At 48.8% G+C, this 24,038-nt stretch overlaps 1 protein-coding gene across 1 annotated transcript; it reads left to right on the plus strand.

Annotated features, from left to right (window-relative positions):
- Positions 1–788: 788 nt before the first annotated feature.
- MTARC1 (mitochondrial amidoxime reducing component 1) lies at positions 789–23,975 on the plus strand. The gene is made up of 7 exons (XM_043567510.1): positions 789–1,091; positions 4,337–4,510; positions 10,128–10,290; positions 11,249–11,389; positions 15,651–15,712; positions 15,812–15,883; positions 22,400–23,975. Exons 1-7 carry the CDS (start codon positions 805–807, stop codon positions 22,524–22,526), a joined length of 1,026 nt encoding a protein of 341 aa, XP_043423445.1. The 5' UTR covers positions 789–804; the 3' UTR covers positions 22,527–23,975.
- The last annotated feature ends 63 nt before the right edge of the window (positions 23,976–24,038 follow it).

Consider the following 24,038-nt stretch of genomic DNA (forward strand, 5'->3'; position numbering starts at 1 on the left):
ACTGACCTTGTGGTTTGAAACATGACCTGATTTGAAAGAGACAAGTCAGTGCCTGCAGCGCCAGTTGGACATTCCCTTCTGCCCTGAAGCCTCCGGATCTTGTGCCAGTACCCACCTTCCAAACCGTGGCCCCGGGGAAGGCTGCCGGGAGGAGCGCACCGCGCCCTAAGCCCTGCAGAGGGCGCTCTCCGCCGCCCAGTGCAATTCCGACCTGCGGCTCGGAGAGCCCGGGCGCACAGCCAGCTCCCCGCCAGCCCCTGTTCTCAGGCCCTGCGCCCCTGGTCGCATCCGGCCGCCCTGATTCCGGCTCCCGCAAGCTCCCTGGTCCTGCTTGGCAGGCAGGGAGGGTGGTGGAGGTCAGCGGATACTCTGTGCCAGCCCTCCATTATCCCCAAGACAGGGATCTCCCCGCTGCCTGCTTTCTAATTTAGAAATCACGCTTTGTCCTGCAAACTTGGTATCTGACCATTTTACGTTTAATAAAAACCCACAAATACGTAAATAAAGAGGTCACTTGTAGCGGTAGCGGTCGTGGGGGAAGGCGCACCGCCTTGCAGCCGCAGGCGGCGGAAGGCGGAGGAGGCGGTGGGGCGAGGACCCTGCAGCAGCGGGGCCACCCCCTCCCACCGCAGCGCCCCAGGGGCCACCCCTCGGTAGAAGGTCGTGCGATACTGCGAGCGGCCCGGAAGGGGTTCGGGAGCGGCCCTTCCTTTGGGCTCCGGGCCAAGGGCCGCACCAGGCGGCGACAGCTCCTGCGGGCCCTCCGCGGACGCCCAGCCGCCACCGGTCCAGAGAGCGGTCGCCATGGGCGCCGCCGGCTCGTCGGCCCTGGGCCGCCTCGGCCTCCCCGCGTCGCGCCTCCCCGCGCAGCCCCGGCCCGGCTGGCTCGCGGTGACCGCGCTGGGACTGGCCGCCGTGGCGCTGGGGACCGTCGCCTGGCGCCGCGCGCGGTCCAGGCGGCGCCGGCGGCTGCAGCAGGTGGGCACGGTGGCGCAGCTCTGGATCTACCCGGTCAAGTCCTGCAAGGGGGTGGCGGTGAGCGCGGCGGAGTGCACGGCCCTGGGGCTGCGCTGCGGCCACCTGCGGGACAGGTAGGGCCGAGCCGGGCGGGGATCCGCGGGGAGGGCTTCGGGCGGGGGCGGGGGCGGTCTGCAGAGTCCGCCAGCAGGTCCTTCCTTCCCTTTCAATGGGGCAAGGACAAAGAGAACGAGGGGCAACTACGTCCCAACAGCCGACCCCAGGGGCCCGAGACCCAGGGCCTAAGTGCCCCGACCCGCTTCCCCGAGACGGCTGCATTTCCACCTCCCACGGGCGCTTTCACGTCTGCGCTCCTGCCGAGCAGTGGTCGGGGCGCCCAGGTGTCTGTCGCGTGCCCGCCAACGTCTTCAACCCCATCTAGCAGAGGCGGCGAGCTTCCAGGGATTGGTCCCCGCCACATTAGTTTCATTAAACTCTCTCTGGAGAACTTGGGGGAAACTTGGGGCGGCGGAGCGCAGCCCTCAAAGGGCGCACCCAGGTGGAGCGCCCCTAAGGACAGCTGTTGAAGCTTAAGCTTCTTGCGGCCGGAGAAGTGCTATTGCCTCTGTTTCCCTAATGCGCGCAAGCACTCTTTTTATGAACAAAGGAACTGGGGTTCCGCGCCACCCAGCGGGGGAGCCAGGACTCTTGTTTTGTTTAGCACGTGGGTGCTTTGTGAAGAGTCGTTTTATTAATGGCCTATCAGGGTAGTCACGATCTGCGTGCATTCCTGGGGTTCAGCGAAGGTTGCAACGGCCCGGAGCGAGCGGCTTTGTTCTCTTCCGGGTCTGGCGTCAGGCCAGCCCGGGGCCTCACTAAGGCTGCGCATCAAGCTCTTTCCTTCCAGACGAGCCCTCAGCTCCTGCAAGTAACCCAGAACTGGGCAGCGGGGACGGCTGTGGCCCGCCCCCGCCCCTCCCCCCGCCTTGCAGCAGAGAGGCGGAGGGCCATTCACGACATACGTGAGAGTGGTGAGCTCTGCATCTTTGCTTCTGGAAGCAAGGCGAGAATCCTAGATATTTCATGGTTTGTACAGAGGTCACCAACTCCGAAAGACGGTCCAATGTATTGAATTTGTTTTGTCGGCCCCGGAGGCAAAGGGTGTTGTACTGTACCGATTGAGAGTATTTACTGAGCTCATACGATAATAAATAATTACAAGAGCTGGCATTTGTGGCAGGCGCTATTTTTGTCATCATGGTACCAGCAAGCCTGAAGGAGAAGTGAGGGGCATAGCGGACTCCGTGTGACCAGTGCCAGGGAGCACAGAGAAGGAGCCCCAGAAACTCTCTGGGGTGGCCAGGAGGGTAAAAACCCCGGACTTGGGGGCAAGGTATACTGCGGGAAAGGCTAGTGCCCTCTGAGGGAATGACCGAAAAGGACTGAAAACGGAGATACAAGTACACCAGCGTTCACTGCAGCATCACCCACAGTAGCCCAAGGGTGAAATCAACCCACATATCCATCAACAGATGACTGGATAAACAACATGTGGTATAGACGCACCCGGGAATAGTGTTTAGCCACAAAAAGGAACGAAGTTCTGATCCACACTGCAGCATAGATCTTACAAGCATTATGTTAGGTGAAATAAGCCAGACACAAAAGGGCGACTATTATATGATTCTAATGCTATGAAATATCTACAGTAGGCAAATTCATAGAGACAGGATGTGGATTGAAGTTTCCCAGGGGGCCAGGGGAGAGGAGAGAGAAGGGGGAGTTATTGCTTAATGGGTTCAAAGTTTCTATTTGGGGTGACGACAAAGTTTTGGAAATAGATAGTGGTGATGGTTGCATAACATTGTGAAGGTGCCCAGGGTCATAGAATTGTGCACCTAAGATAGTTAAGAACACATGTAAAAAAACAAATCTGTTTTCTGTTGATGGACACTTGGGTTGTTTCCTCCATCTTTCGGCGTTGTGAGCATTGCTTCTGTGAACATCACGGTATGCGTATCTGCCCTGTTTTCAATCCTTTTGGATATACACAGGAGCATGCCAGACATTTAATGTTGCGTATATTTTACCACAATTAAAAACATTTAAGAAGCTGGCCTGCGTGAGGGCGCAGGGGGTTGTGAATGGCTGGTGAGCAGCTGGTTATGAAGGGCCTTGCCTGCCTTGCTGAAGATTTAGGGTTTTATCCTGAAAGCAGGAACCATGGAGGGATTTTTCATGGGGGGGGGAGGGGCGGAATTTTCTAGATTTGTAGTTTAGAAAGATCAGACCGCCATCATCACCTGGAAGAATTATTACACGAAGAAGACTATTCATGTGCTGGGAGCAAGGATCTGGGGCAGGGCAGAGCTCTGGGTCCAGGATGAGGGCCGATAGGCAGGCAGTTCAGGGAAGGGCTTCCATTAACCTTATTTTTCTTGTGTAGCTGAAACATCTCAACCACGATGACCCACTGGGGGTGGCGCACAGGAGCTTTAACGCCTTAACGTATTTGCCCTCTTTTAATCTTATGTCTTTGGATTCCAAGAGCTCGAGCTCACTTCTATAACTGTAGTCACTCGACCCAGTGAGAAATGATCAAAATGTCAATATATTCAGCTTCTTTGGCAGCTGAGAAATAACCCGTACGAATGGCTCCCCCCCCCCGCCCCGCCCCGCACCCCCAGACAGTTTTCTGTTGCTCTGATCTCTCCATGTATCTCTTTTTTCTTGGAAGTACCTCTAGGTCAGGAGTATTGGGTTAGAAGAAATATCGTCCATGGTGACAATAGACCTTTGAGCAAATTGCAGCATCCACAGCCCCGAATATTGAAACATTGATGTTTTAAAAGGCGGGGGTGGATTTGGCAAGGTAGAAGTGGCCTCGTATGCTTCTCTGCGGAAGTCCACGCTCTGAGAACAATAGAGCCACAATCTTGTTATTGTGCTTCCTTCCGTGTGCCCTTCAAGTCTTTCTGGGAAATCGTTTCCTGTCGTCTCTCGGGGCACGTTTAACGCAAGTGGTCAGACCTTCTCGCAGTTGAGATGAAAGTATGATAACGTCTTTGATTTCCGTGCCATCAAGGAGCTCCGCAGGTTCTGCAGAGATTATACACATTGGATGCTTGAGTGGTTACCAAACCCTTTGAAATAAAGGGACAGACTCAGCCTTGCTGTGCTGTTGAGTTGATGTTTAGGACAGACAGACAGACAGACACGCACGCGCGCACACACACACACACACACACACACACACACACTCACACACACCAGGCTTACGGGGAGGAAATGAAAGAGGACTGTGCATGACCGGAGCTCCCGCAGTGACTGGATGCCTTTCACAGTGGGCCACGCATCTCTTGGGTTTTGAACATGGCAGGTTTTGGCTTGTGGTCAACGAGAAGGGGAACATGGTCACTGCTCGGCAGGAACCCCGTCTGGTCCTGATTTCCCTGACTTGTGAGGGCGATGCCCTGACCCTCAGTGCAGCCTACACGAAGGACCTGCTGTTGCCCATCAAGACACCTGCCACAAATGCCGTGTACAAGTGCAGGTAAGGGAAAGGTATGTCGTACTCCTTGCGTGAGTGTTTATTCACGCAGTTTTGAGGGAGCGTGAACTAGGAGGAGTCCTGAAAAAAAGACACTGGTGATAATTAACCATTGATTGAGAACATACTGTATGTAGGGCCAAGTCCTCAACATCATGATGATGTAAAGCAAAGAGGAACAAGAAAGCAGCTTCAAAAAAGAAGGAAGGAAGGAAGGAAGGAAGGAAGGAAGGAAGGAAGGAAGGAAGGAAGAAAGAAGGAAAGAAGGAAAAGGGGCAGCTGGGTAGCTCAGTCTGTTAAGCATCTGACTCTTGATTTTGGCTCAGGTTGTGATCTCACGGTTCTTGGGATCGAGCCCCACATCTGCTTAGCACAGCTGCTTAGCACAGAGCCTGCTTGGGATTCTCTCTCTCTCTCCCTCTCTCTCTCTCTCTCTCTCTGCCTCTCCCCTGCTTGTGGGTGCACATGCACTCTCTCCCACTCTCCTTCTCTCTCAAAATAAGTAAATAAACTTAAAAATAAAAGGAAGCAGCTTCAGAAATGTGTGTTAGTGTGGGGCTGAGAGACAGAGAAGTCCTATGTAGAAGTCCTATGTAGAAAACCATGGGAAAAAAGAGTATTCACATGTCAGCGAGAGAGAAATAAGGATAAAGGACAAAAATGGGGTGGGAGTGACAGTGGAAAATGTCCAGGAAGAGGTGAGATTAGATCTACCATTACCGTAGGACTTGCCCTATTTTGCCTGGAAAGACTGGGAATCTTCCACACCTAGGAAAGAAGTCGCAAATGTTTTTGTGAACTATGACATTTGGTACTAATGAAAGAAGTTCTAGACAGAGAAGACACCTACGTCCAGAAGAGTGATCTGAGCCACACATGCCCAGGGGTCTGCATGTAGTGAGGGCACAGACTCAGTCAGGAGGTCGCTCTGTACAGAGGCTCGTTCCCCAACATTAGAAGGACTGCCAGGAAGCGATTAGTGTAGGAAAACTAGCTTCGCTTCTGAGAGCTCATGTCTAGAGTTGACTTTTTGTCCCATTATGGGAAAATTCGAATTGGGTCTAATTCTACTCTTGTCACAGTTTCTGCATGTTGAATTAAAATGCATTGTGGGGCGCCTGGGTGGCTCAGTCGGTTGAGCGTCCGACTTCAGCTCGCGGTCCATGAGTTCGAGCCCCGTGTCGGGCTCTGGGCTGATGGCTCGGAGCCTGGAGCCTGTTTCCGATTCTGTGTCTCCCTCTCTCTCTGTCCCTCCCCCGTTCATGCTCTGTCTCTCTCTGTCTCAAAAATAAATAAACGTTAAAAAATAAAATAAAATAAAATAAAATGCATTGTGAATGCATTTTGTTTTTATGTAGTCCAAGCCTATCATAGAAAGTAACATCACAGCAAAAATATAGATCCGAGTTAGCTGAAAAGTATCTGAAGACCCCAAGAAGTTTATAAGATGCAATACGAGTATAGTTTCGACACTGTCTTAGAGTTTTAGACCTGATACGTTCTTATTTTAATTTTGATGATTTTTTCATTATAAACATAATACATATTCATTGTTGAAAAATTGCAAAATGCTAAACTAAAAAAACAGGAGACAACAAAAACCTGTGAGGTAACTATAAATAATATTCCGATGTTTTCTTTCTGTCTTTGTAGCTCATACTTGGAAAGAAACAATGTAAAAATAATATAAAAATATAAAAATACACGATTAATGTCATATTCTTACGTTGATATGTTGAGTACCTTTTCATATTATTAAAAATCTTCAAAATAACAGTTTTCATGTTAGCATACTGTTTCATTCTGAGGGTGTCCTAATATGCATTTTTTTAATTTTTTATTAAAAAAAATTTTTTAACATTTGTTTATTTTTGAGACAGAGGGAGACAGAGCATGAAAGGGGGAGGGTCAGAGAGAGAGGGAGACACAGAATCTGAAACAGGCTCCAGGCTCTGAGCCGTCAGCACAGAGCCCGACACGGGGCTCGAACTCACGGACCGTAAGATCATGGCCTGAGCCGAAGTCGGCCGCTTAACCGACTGAGCCACCCAGGCGCCCCTAATATGCATTTTAACATTTTAAAATGAGAGCAGACTCAGATGATATCAGAAATGAAAGAGGAGACATTACAACTGACACCACAGAAATACGAAGGATCGTAAGAGACTGCAATGAAGAAAGCTAACCTGAAATAACTGGACAAAACAAAACAATAAAACAAAACCGGAGTGGTTACTACCATCTACTGAGCACACCTGAAACCTGAGAATTGTTTTGGGGGATTGGTATCTATTTGTATAGATTATCCCTGACCCTCAGAAGAAGGTTGTGATTTTATCCCCATGTTACTATTTTTTTTGTTTTTGTTTTTGTTTTATTTTTATTATTTTTTAATTTTATTTTTTATTTTTTAAAATTTACATCCAAATGAGTTAGCATCTAGTGCAACAATGATTTCAGGAGTAGCTGCCTTAGTGCCCCTTCCCCATGTAGCCCACCCCCCTCCCACCACCCCTCCAGTAACCCTCTGTTTGTTCTCTATATTTGAGTCTCTGATGTTTTTTCCCCTCCCTGTTTTTATATTATTTTTGTTTCCCTTCCCTTATGTTCCTCTGTTTTGTCCCTTAAAGTCCTCATATGAGTGAAGTCATATGATTTTTGTCTTTCTCTGACTAATTTCACTTAGCATAATTTCACCCTCCAGTTCCATCCATGTAGTTGCAAATGGCAAGATTTCATTCTTTTTGATTGCCGAGTAATACTCCATTGCATATATATATACCACATCTCCTTTATCCATTCATCCGTCGATGGGCATTTGGGCTCTTTCCATACTTTGGCTATTGTTGATAGTGCTGCTATAAACATGGGGGTGCATGTGTCCCTTCAAAACAGCACACCTGTATCCCTTGGATAAATGCCTAGTAGTGCAATTGCTGGGTTATAGGGTAGTTCTATTTTTCGGAACCTCCATATTTTTTGAGGAACCTCCGTACTGTTTTCCAGAGTGGTTGCACCAGCTTGCATTCCCATATCCCCATTTTATAGATGAAGAAACTAAGGCACAGTAAGAAATATCCTCCAAGGTCACTGGGCTTGTCATTTGTGGGAACAGGATTCACACCCAAGTAGGTCTACCTGACTCCTCTTTCTCAAACGTCGGGCATTTGCACAACACAACTGTGATTCATGCTGGTCACAGACCACCTCTCTCATGGTTGAACCTTGAACAATACAGGTTTGAACTCTGCACGTCCACTTACATGCAGATTGTTTTCAATACATACAGTACAGCACTGTAAATGCATTTCCTCTTTAAGATTTTCTTAGTAACATTTTCTTTTCTCTAGTTTACTGTATTGAAGGAATATGGTATGTAATACATAGAGCACACAAAATATGTGTCCATCAACTGTTTACGTTACTGTGGAACTTCTAGTCAACAGTTGGCTCTGCATAGTTATATTTTGGAGGAGTCATCAGTTCTAGGTGGATTTTTGACTGCGTGGGGGGTTGGCACCTCTAACCTCCATGTTGTTCAAGGTTCAACTGTATTTACGTAATGTTTTCCTTCCAATTGATTCAGCTTAAAAACAAACAAACGTTAAATGCATTTATTTAAAAAGGGAACCGTATAGGGATACCTAGACAACTTTGCAGGTGGAGGAGTTAACTGAAATAATAAATATGCTACAAATGGAATGTTACCTAATTCTAGCTAGAAATTATTGCCCGTAGAGGTTTCTGGACCTGAGCGCTGTTTTTCCTTTTTAGAAAGAGATTATTATCACATGTTGCTGGACATTCGGGACTTCCTATCATGAAACTGAGTAGAATTACTTTTTCTCTGTGCAGTTCACCATTCTTTCCTGTTGTACCCAAGTACTACCATTGTCTTGAATACCCACAGTAGCAGTGGTCCTACACTTGAGAAGCACTGGCCTATCCGAAGTGTTTCTTTCCTCTCTGCAGCTGTGAGATACGTATAACTCCCATACTGTCCTGCATGCTGTGTATCAGGGAGAGCGGGGAAGACTTCAAATCCTATGCTTATTAGTAGCAATCAAATCAGATTATTATTATATTTATGTATTTATTTAAGTTAATTTATTTTTGAGAGACAGAGAGAGACAGAATGCAAGTAGGGGAGGGGCAGACAGAGAGGGAGACACAAAATCTGAAGTGGGCCCCAGGCTCTGAGCTGTCAGCATAGAGAGAGCCCGACTTGGGGCTCGAACCCACGAACTGTGAGATCACGACCTGAGCTAAAGTTGGACGCTTAACCGACTGAGCCACCCCAGGGGTCCCTATTATTGTTATTATTAAAAAAAATTTTTTTTAAATGTTTATTTATTTTTGAGAGACAGAGTGAGAGCAGGGGAGGGGCAGAGAGAGAGGGAGACGCGGAATCCAAAGCAGGCTCCAGGCTCTGGGCTGTCAGCACAGAGTCCGACATGGGCTCAAACCCACAAACTGTGAGATCACGACCTGAGCTGAAGTCGGACGCCCAACCGGCTGAGCCACCCAGGTGCCCCCTGATATTGTTTTATAATGGGACATGTTTTGATGCAAATTTTATCTTTGTAGTTTAATTAAATTAATTTAATTAATTAATTTGATTTTATTATTTTTAAGCTTATTTATTTTGCGAGAGACAGAGAGAGAGAGAGCCTGCAAGTAGGGACGGGGCAGAGACAGAGGGAGAGGGAGAATCCCAAGCAGGCTCCACGCTATCAGCACAGAGCCCCACGCAGGGCCTGATCCCCTGAACTGTGAGATCATGACTCAAGCTGAAACCAAGGTGCTTAACTGACTGAGTCACCCAAGGTGCTCCCAAATTAGATTATGAGTATTATCTATACTGTTTTAGATTTCATAGAACATTTTCACATACATTGCTGAGTCTAGTTGTATTATCATCATACTGGTAAAATATAGCCGGACCCTATTAATAAAGACTTCTGGCTGCTATCCAGCTGCGTGAACCAGATTTTGTAGTAATTTTGAGTTTACTTGATACTGATGCATTTGTTTTCCTCTGGAGAACTCAGTATCTTTTCAAACATCCGATCTGATTTTATTCTCCCGTGCATTCCTTCCAGATAGGGAGGCACAGGCATGTATCATTCTATTGTAAACGTGGATAAAGCAAGGCTGGAAACTGTGACTTCATTTGTGTTTACACAGTGGTTCAGAGGCAGGACCAGGCTAAAATCATGTTTCCTGATAATTAAAGAATCACAGTGACATCACAGCTTTTCTTTCTTCTTCTTCTTCTTCTTCTTCTTCTTCTTCTTCTTCTCCTTCTTCTTCTTCTTTCTTTTAAATTTTTAATTTGAGAGAGAGAGAGCATGAGTAGGTGAAGGGCAGAGGGAGAGAGAGAGAGACAGAGAGAGAGAGAATCTTAAGCAGGCTGCATTCTCAGCATGGAGTCCGACATGGAACTTGATCCCACCACCTTAGCATCATGACCTGAGCTGAAATCAAGAGTCGGATGCTCAACTGACTGAGCCACCCAGCTGCCCCAAGACATCACAGCTTTTTGATATGTATAGGACACGGTAGGGTGTCCCATGTTTTCAGAGCCATGACCAATCTTTACTCCTGCCGCTCCCTGCAGAGTGCACGGCCTGGAGATCGAGGGCAGGGACTGCGGGGAGGCTGCGGCCCAGTGGATTACTAGCTTCCTGAAGACACAGCCCTACCGCCTGGTGCACTATGAGCCTCACATGCGACCGAGAAATTCTCACCAAATAATGGATGTGTTCCAGCCCACAGACCAGGTCAGAGGAGCATTCCTTGGCTTTGGCCTTCGGTGTGTCCTGTGGAAGGCAGGCTTCCTCAGGAGTGCACAGCAGTCATGTGCAGCCCATCAGGCAGGGCAGCATGTCGCTGAGCTCTGCTCTGTCATTTTGCCAGGCGGCTCCCAAGAAGCTTGGCCTGAACAGCAGCTGGGGATTCTAAGGAACAGGCAAAATTAAAGCCCTTCCTTTGGGAACTTCCTTTGTGTTTCGTGATTTGGGGGACTCTTGCATTTTCCTGATGGCCATCTACCTTCCTATTTATGTAAGCCTTCCAGTGCCAACAGGGTTTCAAAACTTTTCCACTCTATTCTGTAATTGTATGTGGAGCTCAACCTTTTTACGGTGTGATTGCAATGGTCAGATCACGGTTGGGCAAACGAGTGTGGGCATGGAGATCCACAGACTTAAAGTGACTAAGTTGACCCTTATAGGAATGTAAGGATTCATGGTAAAAGGAGGGGTTGGTAGCACAATTCCTACGGCCATTAAAAAAAAATTACATATATGGTCAGTAAAAGTACTTGATGTTGATTTGCAGGAGGCATCAAAATAGGTATCTGTGGAATCAGGGAATATTTTTATCATCCATAATGAGGTCATGAAGCTCATCAGCACTGGAGAAGTTGAGGCTTAAGAAGGTGGAGTGACTTCCTCTAGGGGACTTGGCCAGTGGCAGCTTTAGGATCCCAAGGCCACGTTTTTTTTTTTCATTCCATCATGTAATTCCTATTATCTGCAAGGCTCTTTAAGACTTCTGAACCACTGTGTCTTTTCTATATAAAGAACTAAAGAAATACTTAGAAATACTGTGTGTGTGTGTGTGTGTGTGTGTGTGTGTGTGTGTGTTCCCCTGGGAACTGGGGAGGGGAGGGTTCCAGGAACTAACCACATATGACCTCTGTGTGCCACGTTCTAACCACTTCTGTTTCCTTCCCAGATTGCGTACTCAGATGCCAGCCCGTTCTTGATTCTCTCTGAGGCATCTTTGGCAGATCTCAACTCCAGGCTGGAGAAGAAAGTTAAAGTGGCTAACTTCAGGCCCAATATCGTCATTTCAGGGTGTGGTGTCTATGCAGAGGTAACAGGTTGTTTTCCTTTGCCCTTTCCTTGGATTTAACTTTTTTTTTTTTTTAAGGTATGAAATTCTTTGATGTTGCTTTAGATTATTCCAAAGGATTCATGCGTTATTGGTGGTATGCTGGTCCATTCAGTTTTTCGAGTTCTTGAGCACCTGATTAGTTCAGACATCAGCACGGAGGACACAGATATAGATGAAGTGGAGGTGCTGGTGTACAGGGAGCAGTTCAGGGTCTGAGACTTCTCAGCATAATTCCCAGTAGGTAGATTGGGTTTTGAGCCGAATTTACATAGCATAAAATACGTGATGTGTGTGGGCCATGGAACAAAGGCAGGGTATACTCATGTCTTGTTGAAGTTAGCTTTCCTGTTCAACTGATGGTCCCTGGGGAAAGGTAGGCATTTACAGTATGGCTGCTGCAGCATCGGGGGTGGGGTTCCCCAGCTGGATGGCCTATAAAATTCTTCCAGTGCCACCCTCAATCTGCCCTCAGATGCCTGCACTGTGGCTTAGCATGAAGGGCTTCCACGGTGTCACATGATTCTGGCAGCAGATTTACCTTTGTCATTGTCTTTGGATATTTCATTGGTTCTTTCCCTTGTTGACCACGAAGGCAGAGGTCGGTGGCCTAGAGGCTTGGTGAGTGGCAACCATCCAGATGTGGGTACTTGACAGAGGCACCAGCTCTCAGATGGGAATTCCAGAGTTCTGGTGGTGGGTGTTTGTAGATGGAAAGTGGAGGTAAAGGGCAGGGGAAGAACTGAATCCAAGTGACTGAGTCTTAATCCCTTATACTCAGGGAGATGGATTCTGCCTTTCCGTCTTACTGTGAGGAGGGAGCTAGGTGTGCTGAAAGAAGCAATCTAGGAAACTGAAGCCCACACTCAAACCCGAGGCTCTGAGGTCCGCCTCCAGCTTCCTTGCTGGCCTCTGCATGACTCTGTGTAGGCTTGTGTACCTGCCTGGAGAATGGAGTGATCCTTTCTGCCTAGGATTACCTTACGGGTTTGTCAAAGGGTCAGGTTGGCTAAGGTGACTCGTAAAAAGTATAAATGCAGTATCAGTCAGTGACGGGCAGTAAAAGTACCTCCAAATCCACTTCTGATGTTTTACGTCAAACGCTCTAAACATGCCACGCTTTCCAAAGATGGCAGGTCAGCTTCTAGTATAAGGCGGGAAACGTGCGCTGTCCCCGAGAGCCTGCCCTGGGCTGTCCCTCCACGTTCCACTGTGACAAGGGAGCTCATCTGCCCTTGTTCACATCCAGCACAGTTCAGCTGGACTCAGACAAGAGGGGAAAATCAGTGTTGGTTGCTTTTGATCGTCTCACTGATATTTGTCTTGTACCAGTTGAGGCCAGGAAAGCAGTTTCTCCTGAGGGTTTTCCTTCTCAGAAAAAGGAAAAGGGTGGTGGCTTCCACCTAATGCTCACACTGTGCTTTGCAGCCTGGGGAGGCGAAGGTCATTATTCCCTTTTTATAAGGAGGAAGGGAGAGGCCTGGGGAGGTGACCTGGCTCGCCTGAGGCTATCCCGTGACACAAAGTGGAGGAGCTGGGTCTTGAACCCAGACAGTACCTTGTGCCAAAGGAACTCTGAGCATTCTAAGGGGCATACGTGAGGTTGGGACACCTGGGTTTGAATCCACCTGCTTCAATAAGTGGCTGTTTGACCCTGGACAAGTCCTTGAACCCCTCAAGGCCTTTGCTTCTTGCAGTTGTAAAATGCAGATGATTTCAGCTCCCCTGATGGCAGCTGTAAGAATCAAGGTCTATACCAATCTGCGGAATCAAGGTCTATACCAATCTGCGGAAAAGCTCTTAGAAAGTGTCATAGAGAGGTGGGGGATGGTCTCTTTCCTATAATCAGAGTGAAGGAGCCGGACTGAGGCATTCCCCCAACCGTGACCAACTTTAAGCTTCCTTCCCCTTTGCGATCCTTGTGCCCTGGGTCATGTTGGTGACGTTTCCTGCCCCAAAGTTCTGAGATGGTCAGATGTGGATAAAATGAGCGGAGACAGCTCTCTCAGAGTAGGACCTCAGATTTACATCTGTTTGAACTGAATCTTGTTTTAGAGGCCTTCATTTCTTTGTAACTCTGAGTGTTTCCTAGCTGGGCACATTTCACATTTTAAATTGGATGTTAATACAACACTGTGGCTGACCTCATTTTATAATAACATGTCGCTCTTTTTTTTTTAAGTTTATTTATCTATGTTGAGAGAGATCGAGACAGCCGAGTGGGAGAGGGGCAGAGAGAGAGGAAGACAGAGAGTCCCAAACAGGCTCCACGCTGTCAGGGTGGTGCCCCATGCAGGGCTCGAACTCACGAAACCATGAGATCATGACCTGAACTGAAACCAAGAGTTGGACACTTAACTGACTACTAGGTCGCTCATTGCATGATGAGTTAGTCCCACTGGGTCCCCTGCACTGTGGAAAACAGGATTGAAGAAACATGGTTGTTTCTCCTAAGGCGATCAGATTGTGAACAGGCCAGCAAGACAGGCAACGAAGGTGGTGAATGCAGGGTGTTAGGTGACCACAAGGATGTTGTTAGCACCGACGGATTGGGAGATGACAGGGCCGCTAGGGGTCTGCTCAAGGCCCGAGTATCACAGGGCTCAGGGCTTGGACCCGCTTACATCTCTGGCTTTCCTTATTATGGAATTTTTTACCTTATTTATCTGTGACTCGATCCCCAACAGTTTCTAGTGCACATAAATTAATTAGTAATTAATTAATTTCCTAACAGAGCCCACATTTCTCTTCTCTTGGATCTTTTATGTTTTTTTTATGACCATGGTGCCCCCTGGTGGACAAACACACACAGAACAGGCTGGGGCTTCTCTAACCCCAGGGGCCCAGCTTTTGTGGACCTGCGGTTAAGAGGTTAAGAGACCCATTTAATGCTTAAAAGCTGCAATACCTCCCCCTCTCTCTCTGCCCCTCCCCCCCCTCTCAAAAATAAATAAGAACATTAAAAAACCAGCTGCAATACATATAGCAAGAATGATATACACTCCGAGAGTTAAATTTCTGAGTCTCCAGGTCTCTGGCTTGTGATCACACCAGACAGGGCAGGTTGGTTTTAGCTCCTGAATTTTTGTCTTCAGCCCTGAGGCAGCTGGCACTTCTCTCCCAGGGTAAGAAGTTCAAGACTATGATTAGATGTTCTATGTCTCTTCAGTGTCTTCCTTCTAATTACTTCCCCAGTCTCCTCACCCTTCTTTTGTGCCTTCCAAAGTCTCTGTTCTGGAAGGTTCCATTCAAATCCTATCTTTTCCTTAAAACCTCCCCTGACCAGAGCAGCCTGAGGGCTTGCTCTTCTAAAACCTCCAGGTCAATTCTTGCCTGTGTAGTTAAACCCACGCACAGCGTGGGTTTCTCTCCAATTTTTGCTTTCTCTCGAATTTTCTGGAACCCTCAAAAATATATTGATCATTAACTTTTCTTGTGTGTATGCCCTGTCTCCCCTGCTGGATTCAAGGGGGTGCTAGTCCACTGATTTTATTTGTCCTGAAAAGTAGGCACCAGTGACCCAGGCTGTGGGCAAATGCCTGAGAAGCTCCCTGCGGTGGAGTGCATAAGGGTGTGGGGGTACGCTTGATTTGTTCGTATCTGCAAAGGGAGATGATACAAGGTGAACGTATCAGTGCCCTAAGGATCTAGGTCCAGCAGAGGCATGCATAGTTTAGAGTGACCCCCTGTCCATGTCCTTTCTGTCACCCACGCCCTCTGTCAATCCCAACCCCTCCATTCGCTCCTCCTTGAGTCCAATGGGATCAGTCAGGAAGGTCAGTTTCTTTTTTTTTTTTTTTAAGTGTATTTATTTATTTTTTAGAGAGAGCACAAGTGGCAGGGGGGCAGAGAGAGAGAGGGAGACACAGAATCCGATGCAGGCTCCAGGCTCTGTGCTGACAGCACAGAGCCCGATGCGGGGCTTGAACTCATGAACCACGAGATCATGATCTGAGCTGCAGTTGGACGCTTAACCGGCTGAGTCACCCAGGCGCTCAGGGAGTTGAATTTCAACTGCAGTTTTATCAGTGAGAGCAGAGGGAGCATTTCACTATAAGGGCACGAACTGTTGTAGGCAGAGAGAGGACAGGAGGGTGTGTGGCTTCTTGGGGCTGGTGTAAAAGTCTCCCATCTATGGTATAAATGGCTTCATTAGGTGTCAGCTCATGCGAAGTCCCTACACAGATGTGTCACAGCTAAGGCTCGGAAGTGCCCCTATGAATTTCGTGCTTTGTCCCCGCAGGATTCTTGGGATGAGCTTCTTATTGGTGACGTCATACTGAAAAGAGTAACGGCTTGTTCCAGGTAAGGCACTTCCTTCCACCCCCGGAGTGGAGACGGTGGGAGGGCCGAGGTCAGCCTGCTTTGTCCCTTGTATGATGCTGTGTGTGTGTGTGTGTCCAGGTGCGTTTTAACCACGGTGGACCCAGACACTGGCGTCATGAGCAGGAAGGAGCCGCTGGAGACCCTGAAGAGGTAGGAGCAGGCACCTTAATGTCTCTGGGAAGCAGTGAAAATAGCACGAACACACAGTCTTGAAGCCGAGGGGGGTCCTAGTGACTGGGTAATTGGGGAGATATTCCTGGGTGCCATGGTTCCCAGAATGTCTCCTTGCATAAATAACTATATTTCTCATTCAGAATTCATGATTCAAAGGAACCGATTTAAGAAGTGCACTGTTTAGATATTTTGGCGAATTTGGAACTGAGTATTTGATGATACCAAATGTTTATTAGGTGTGATAATGGCACTGTGATATAAGATAGATACGTATATTTTGGAGAAGGGTGTTGAAGTAATTAGGGGAAATGACATGATGTCTAGGATGTGCTGTATATTACTACAGCACACACACACAAAAAATGTCACATGGAAAATTGTGTCAAAACTTTGATAAATAGAATCTGGGTGATAATTATATGGGCATTCATGGCAGCATTTCTACTTTTTTTTTTTTAATGTGTATTTATTTTTGAGACACACACACACACACACACAGAGTGGGGGGAAGGGCAGAGAGAGGGGAACAGAAGATTTGAAGCAGGCTCTGGGCTGACAGCAGTGAGCGTGATGTGAGGCTCGAACTCACGAACCGTGAGATCATGGCCAGGGCCAAAGCCAGACGCTCAACCAACTGAGCCACCCAGGTGCCCCATCAGCATTTCTACTTTTATGTTAACTTTAAAGTATTCATAATAAAACATTTTAAGTGAAAGATACAGTTACAGAGATAAATTTAAATGGCATCGAAAGATAGTTAAAAGAACACTGAGTTTTAAAAGCTGATAACGAAATAGCACGTATTTTTCTTTTTTTATTTGATTTTACTTTTTAAAATATATAAAGGCACATGAGTAAATAAAGGGCTGGAAGGTTTTGTTTTGTTTTTTGTTTCCTTTAGAGAGACAGAGAGTGAGTGGGGGAGAGGGGCAGAGGGAGGGAGAGAGAGAGAGAGAGAGAGAGAGAATTCCAAGCAGGCTCCATGCTTAACCTGGAGCCTGACATGGGGCTTAATCCCATGACCCTGGGATCGTGACCTGAGTTGACATTGAGAGTTGGACACTCAACCAAGCGAGCTACCCAGGCACCCCCAGGACTAGAAATTTATAAACAAAAACATGAATGGAGGTGCTCTTGTGGTAATGGAATTATGAGAAAAAAATATTTTTATATGCAGTCTTTAAAATTCTTTTTAAATGTTTATTTTTGAGGGAGAGGGACACAGAGTGTGAGTGGGGGAAGGGCAGAGAGAGAGGGAGACACAGAGTCTGAAGCAGGCTCCAGGCTCTGAGCTGTCAGCACAGTGCCCGACGCGGGGCTTGAACTCACAAACCACGACATGACCTGAGCCGAAGTCGGATGCTGAGCCACCCAGGCGCCCCGGGAGAGGTATTCTTGAAGTGAATAGCAAATGGCTGCTTTTCACCTGGATTCCCACTGCTGGGTGTAGAGTTGCAGGAATATTCCAAAAGAGGTACAGACAGCCCAAGGCAGCTCTCATCATTTTGAGGGGCACTGTGGATTCCTCAATGCTCAAAACAACATTAATTAACTTTCTCACTTTAACTTAATATTTATTACCTAATATTAAGAACTTAATATGATAGAGGCATCTGAGTGGCTCAGTTGGTTAGCGTCCAGCTCTTGATTTTGGCTCAGGTAATGGTCTCAGGGTTCGTGAGATCGAGCCCCATGGGGGGCTCTGGACTGTGAGCACGGAGTCTGCTTGGGATTCTCTCTCTCTGCCCCTCTCCCACTTGTGTGCTGTCTCTCTCTCTCTCTCAAAAATAAAATAAACTTTAAAGAAGAACGTAATATCATAGCATACTTGAGATTTGTATATTTCACTGCATGTACATTTCCCCCCCACCCCAGAAAAAGTAACGAAAATTTTAACTCTAGGACATGATACGCCAGCTGAACTGTGTAGAGGTGAAGTCCACTGATGTCCGTGAATTATTTGCAAATGCAAAAATGTACATATAATGAATTGAGGGATGGATAAAATGTGATGAAGGAAATACAGTAAAGTGTTACATGTAGTGTCCAGGTGATGAGTAAGTGGGTGTTCGCTATAAAATTCTTTTAACTTGTGTGCATGTTTGGGAGCTGTAATAATAAATACTATGTGTGTTGGAATATTAGTAAGGGGGGTGGGGTTTTGAGAAGCAGCAACGACAGACCAGCTATGCCTCCAAACGCACTCACTCATTCAGCGGCAGAACAAAGCAGAACTTGGTCTTCCCACTTCCTGTGGCCGTAAAGGAGCGGCCGGGAGAGGGGCAGGTGGCCGGGGAAAGAGCCCTGTCTGGGGAGCCGGGAACCCAGCTCTGCGGCCAGCTGTCCCCCCAGCTCTGCGGCCAGCTGTCCCGAGCGTCCGCCGGTCCCCCTCTCGTGCAGGCCATGGGTGATCTTCCCTCTGAAACAAACCGGGTAGGACAGATCTGGATGATTCTGTGTGCAGACCCGCTGAGCGATTGTAGGAATTGACTCTCACCCTTTTTCTGTGCGTCCTGTTCTCTCTCTCTCCCCCCATCACGTGACTTGGTGTCTGTCACCCCCTCCCTCTGGATTTAGGAAGTGTCTCTGTTGGTGGGAACAGCCTCCTGCATCGGGAATCTGTGTTTAGAGAAGGAGGATAATTGACCCCCACACGGAGTGAGGACAAGCAGGCGGGGGTCACGGGAACAAGCACAGCTCTCCCAATGGTCTTCAGGCTTTCTGCAGCCCAGCACCCCCCAACCCCCCCCATGGCTCCTAATCCCCCTGGAGAGGGAGCAGCCCACCTAGGTGTCTTTCCCTGTCTCTGACAGGGATTGGAGCTGCCATAGAGGTAGTAATTTATGCTCTCCCCGGGACAGGTGGCCATAAATCTGGAAGAGAGAGGCCCGGCCTTGGGACGTAAATCACGGGAAGCGAAGCAAAGCAAACAGTAGCGTCCAGAACACCTTCCCCGCTCTCGGGCAGGTCGCTCCGATGCCAGACTGCTTTGCGTTTTGCCGTGTCCTCAGGTGCCCCGGGGTGTGGTGACTGCTGGTCCCCAGCGGGGAGACCTGTCTGCCAGCCTCACCCGCGGAGGCCTGGCGCCCGCTGGCAGAATACAGGTGGCAGAGCAACGAGAGAAGAAATAGGTCAGGTGCTGCAGACCATCCGTGGGCCAAACCCAGGGGAGCCCTTGTCTGCGAAAAGTTCAGAGCGGGCGGCACAGAGGAGGAGGGGAGGTGGGAAAATACGGAGATGGAACTATTCTTTTCTTTAAAAAAAAAAGATTTCTTTAAACATTTATATTTTGAGAGAGAGAGAGAGAGAGAGAGAGAGAGAGTGGGGGAGGGGCAGAGAGAGAGAGGGAGACACAGAATCCGAAGCAGGCTCCAAGCTCTGAGCTGTCAGCCCAGAGCCTGACATGGGGCTCGAACTCAGGAACCATGAGATCATGACCTGAGCTGAAGTCGGGAGACTTGACCGACCGAGCCCCCCAGGTGCCCCCCATTGCTGTTTAATTCTTACCCTGGCCATTGAGGTAGTGGATTGTGAGGTATCAGAAGTGGCCTGTGCCCCAAGGTGGGGACCCGGAGGTGACCAGAGACCATGCTTGTAGCCACGGCCTGGGCATTGACCAGTAAACGAGCAGACCGGGCAGAGTGATAATGGGCAGCAGCCGGCACCGGTGCCCGTACTTTACAAGTGGCAGCGTTTCCAGTCACACCTACCCTTGCAGTTTGGAGACCTCTGTTGAAGTTAAACACAGGGGCTTGGACCTCCTGCTCTTTAGAGAAGTTGTAGGTTCCCTACTCACTAAAAAAGGAAAATGCATTAAGAAAGGAACCTTTAAATGCGTTTGTAATTTATTAATCCCCACCAAAAAGTACATATGTGGGGAAGAAAAATCGTAGGCGATCCCCACAAGATACAGCACTCAGTTTGCCGTCTGTTGAGCAAAGCTCGGTGTGCACATGAATTTGCAGACCGCTTCCAGTACCCACTCATGCCCACAAGGGGTCGCCGATGAACTCGTTTATGGGGTCTCCCCGCGTCCCTGCGGGGAGGGGGCGGGGGGACCGTGTTAAAGGGACCTGAAGGTGGGACAAGAGTGGGGGAGGGTTGTAGGGGAGCCCTGGAGGGCTCGACCGCTGCCACAGCGCTTCCTGTTTCGATTCCCAGGCGCCGAAATGGACTGCCGCCTGCGAACCAGGTGACCAAACCTGCGCTTGTAGAAACCAACTTTCTTGCCCCGTTTTGCGCTGTTTGAGGGGCCGGGCTGCAAGGGGCCCTGCACTCTAAGTTACCTGGTGGGGGGAGTGAGTGTATGAGTGATTGTTGGGAGAATGCAGGTGAAACCCATGAATGGCCAAACCTTTGTGTAGAAGACTTAATAGCAACCCACTCAGTTTTTCCAGGCCTGTGTCCACACTCGCAAGGAATATAGATGACCAAGGATCAGTCGAATCTTGGGTAGGAAGCCTAGTGACCGTGGGTGGAGGGGCCAGACCTCGGTTCTCAGGCGCCCTTGGCAGTGAGCCGGTCAGGCAAGGTGCCTGCAGCCTGGCGAGGGGCCTCTGGATTTGATCCTCTCCAGTGGCTCATCTGCCCCCTCTGATCCGATGAACGAAATTAGGACCCGGTTGCCACAAACGTTTTTTTTTTTCTTTTCTTTTTAAAGCACTGTAGAATAAAATTAATGTTTTCTATCAAAATGTTTTGGAGCGCCTGGGTGGCTCAGTCGATTGTTGAGCACCCGACTCTCGATTTCGACTCAGGTCATGATCCCAGGGTGGTGGGATCGAGCCCCACATCGGGCTCTGCACTGAGTGGGGAGCCTGCTTGAGCTTCTCTCTCTCTCTCTCTCTCTCTCTGCCCCTCTCCCCTGCTCCCATCCGTCCTCCCTCTCTCCCTCTCTCTAAAAAAATGTTTTCAATAAAAAGGTGATGTAAAATTGGAGTTAGCTTAAGTGCGAAACTGGAGGAAAACTTTCTCCCGGTTCAGGGGGGTAGGGGGAGAATCTCGCCAGTTATTCCCACGCATCTGCCCCTGTGCTGCTTGTGTTTTTGGCCTGACGAAGATGTTCATACTGATTCGACTAGAGGGTTTTGCTCACCAACACATTCATCCATTCAACAAATGATTGTGGGTCACTGGTGACCTGTGAGCAGTACAAGGGAGTTCGCCACAGTCCCTGCTCTCCGGGGACTTCCCCCCCCCCGCCCCCCACCAATCTTGCAGACAAATAGACGTGTGCCCTGACTATAGGACAAGGCATGTGAATGTTCCAGGAGCCGGCAGGGAAAATCAAGGGTGGGAAAGATACTCCCGGCTGAGGGATCCTGGGCTTCCTTCTTAGGAGATGTGGCATTTGAGTTAGGCCTTGAGGAAAAGGTAGAATTATAATGCACGGGGAGGTGGCCGAGGGGTGGTGTCCCACAGGAGTCTCTGAGCCAGTAAAATGCAAAGCAAGATATAAAGACATGGAGAAAGGACACCTGAGTGGCTCAGTTAAGCCTCCGACTCTTGATTTAGGCTCAGGTCATGATCCCAGGGCCGTGGGATCACGCCCCGCCGCCCAAGTCAGGCTCTGTGCTGAGCATGGGCCCTGCTTAAGAGTCTCTCTCTCCCTCTGTCTCTCTGCCCCTCCCCTCCATTAAAAAAAAAAGGACATTTAGTAGTCCATTGGAGAGCTACACAGGTTCATGTAAAGGGCAGAGGGGTGACAGGCTTGGAGAAGCTGCTGGGGCCAGGTAGAGAGCCTTGCACGCCCCGCTGAAGAGTTGGAATGCTATCTTTAGGCACCGGGGAGCCATTGACAGTTTCTGGGCCTGGGAACGACAAGACCAGAGCAAAAGGAAGGAAGTGGCATAGCTTCGTCCCAACCATGAATTGGAAGCCCGGGGTGGGGGGGGGTGGCGGTCGGAGAACGAGGAAAAGAGATGGGTTGGGAAGTTGTCACAATGGTCTGAGCATGCCGAGGGCAGGCCGGAGAAGCAGTGAGCCAAGGCGAGGCCGTGGCGCAGGAAGAAGCTCAGGACTTGGCAGCTAGGGACAAGCGGCGGAAAGTGAGGGGCAAGGTGGACTAGATGACCCCGGGGCTCCACGCCCAGGGGCTGGTAGGATGGGTGGTTCTAGTGACAGACGCGAGGGGAGCCGGGAGGAGAGCCGCCTGGGGCAAAGGAAGCTGGTAAAGGGTGTCTGAACGTCCCGAGTGCCTCATCTCGTAAGGCCGTCAGAGGGAACATTCCATGGAGAAAAGATGTGGGGGGCTGGGTGCCTTTCAGGGTTTGTGCTCCGGGTGGGCTGCTCCCCGCACGACTCCAGCAGGCGCCATCCTGTCAGACTTTGATGGGGTTGGTGCTGTCTGGAGCCGGGCCCCCGGTGGCTGTGGGTTGGGGACAGGGTGGGGGGGGGGGGGTGGGCATCGACTTCAACTGAGAAGAACCAAGAGGCCATTTGAGCTCTTGCTTCGTTCGGCCAAGACTCACCATGCTCTTTTTCCCATTGCAGTTATCGCCTGTGTGACCCTTCTGAGCAAAAGCTATACGGAAAATCGCCTCTCTTTGGGCAGTATTTTGTTCTGGAAAACCCAGGGACAGTCAGAGTGGGAGATCCTGTGTACCTGCTGGGCCAGTGACAGGAATCCTGTCCTGGAATATCAGATACCTTGAAAAAAGATATCGTCAGAGACGCTGGGAAGCACGCGTGTGGAACCGATACCTCAGCATTTTCTTTGGGTCTGTGACTTCCGGGGTTTTTTTTTTTGTTGTTTGTTTTTTTTTTGCCTTTTAGATTTCTTTGTGCCTCAGTCCTTCCCAGGGTCCCAGTGCACAAGGCAAAGAAATAAGTCCTTGAGAGCTTAGTAGGACATCTGCAAGGCACTTAAATGACAAGGCAGAACACCGAAAATCCCTTGTTTAACTGTGATTGTGGAATCTGTTCCCCTTTTCCATTCACCTATCCAGAGGGCTAACCCCCATCGTCTCATTACCACTCCGGAGGAAAGAGAAGAGAAAGAGGAAGAGTGGGGAAGTGTGAAGAATGTTCTGGAAGAATGCAATGGAAATGACACAGCTCCCCAGATAAGGCTGGAGTGTCACATCCCTTTTCTCCCCAAGCCCTGGACTACGTTTTGAGGAGGCACAAAGACCCCGATCTTCAGGAAACACTTAAGATGTCAACCTCTTCTAGATCATCATGGAACTGGCACTTCTTCTCAGACAACGTCCAGAGGATTGGATGGATCCTTCAATAGCACGCAGTGCCTCTGGGCTGTAGAACAGCAGAAATGTCATGGTGCAAAGTCAACCATTGAGAACAGCTCTTGCTGGCAGACGCCCACAGGCAACACATGGAAAGCAAGGCAGACACAGGCTTCCTTGTCTTGAGACAAATGTCAAGTACATCTCATTAGTGATCCAAACGTTTTTCCCGACATAGGAGAGTGGGCGGTAGCTCCAGAGAGGGGAAGACCGCCGGTTTGCTGTTGTCTGAGACGCTGTGAAATGTTGCCCAGTGAAATAGTGGCGCCCCTCTTGGCGGATGAGCAAAAAGAAGCGGAAAGATGTCGCCCCCTGGTGGTGGCGAATGATAGCTTAGCCCATGCTGTGGAAAAGATTGAAAAAAAAAAATACCTGTGATTGGGTTTTAATTTTCTATCCCTGATTTTTTTTTTTTTTAAGGAAGTGGGGACACCCTCCAGGTACTCTCTGCTTCTCAGCTGTATTTGATTTCCTAAAAGCTCTCAGGAGGGTGGCTCTGTTGTCACAAAGCCCCCTGGGATCCTTGCTGGTCTCATCAACTCATGGCTGGGTCCTCCTCCTCAAATTCAGGGTGAGAAAGTTCTGGAGTCCGTGGATGAGAAGAAGCGTGATTTTGTGATTTGGAATGGGCCGCTGAGAACCTTTCGAAGGAGAAGAGGAAATCATGTCAGTTCATTAAAAACCGCTATCTAATCTTTCTACTTTCTAATGATTTAGCTCTAAGAGCTGAGGAACCATATCCTTCACTGCTGTTTTGTCCTTAGGAAGCTGACTAAATCGTGAAAAAATGTTCCCAAACTGTAAATAAACGGAAGCTACTCTAACTCGCTTCAGGTCTTACTAACTTCTTGGCACAAAAAATCGGACTTTGAAGCCTGACTGATGTG

This window comes from Prionailurus bengalensis, chromosome E4 (assembly GCF_016509475.1).
Source record: "Prionailurus bengalensis isolate Pbe53 chromosome E4, Fcat_Pben_1.1_paternal_pri, whole genome shotgun sequence".
Taxonomy (NCBI): domain Eukaryota; kingdom Metazoa; phylum Chordata; class Mammalia; order Carnivora; family Felidae; genus Prionailurus; species Prionailurus bengalensis.

Excerpts from the sequence above, each read along its gene's own strand:
- MTARC1 (XM_043567510.1), top strand. The coding sequence starts at position 805 with ATGGGCGCCGCCGGCTCGTCGGCCCTGGGCCGCCTCGGCCTCCCCGCG. Across the intron at positions 10,291-11,248 it reads TGTTCCAGCCCACAGACCAG|ATTGCGTACTCAGATGCCAG; the intron begins GTCAGAGGAGCA and ends TTTCCTTCCCAG. Across the intron at positions 15,713-15,811 it reads AGAGTAACGGCTTGTTCCAG|GTGCGTTTTAACCACGGTGG; the intron begins GTAAGGCACTTC and ends GTGTGTGTCCAG.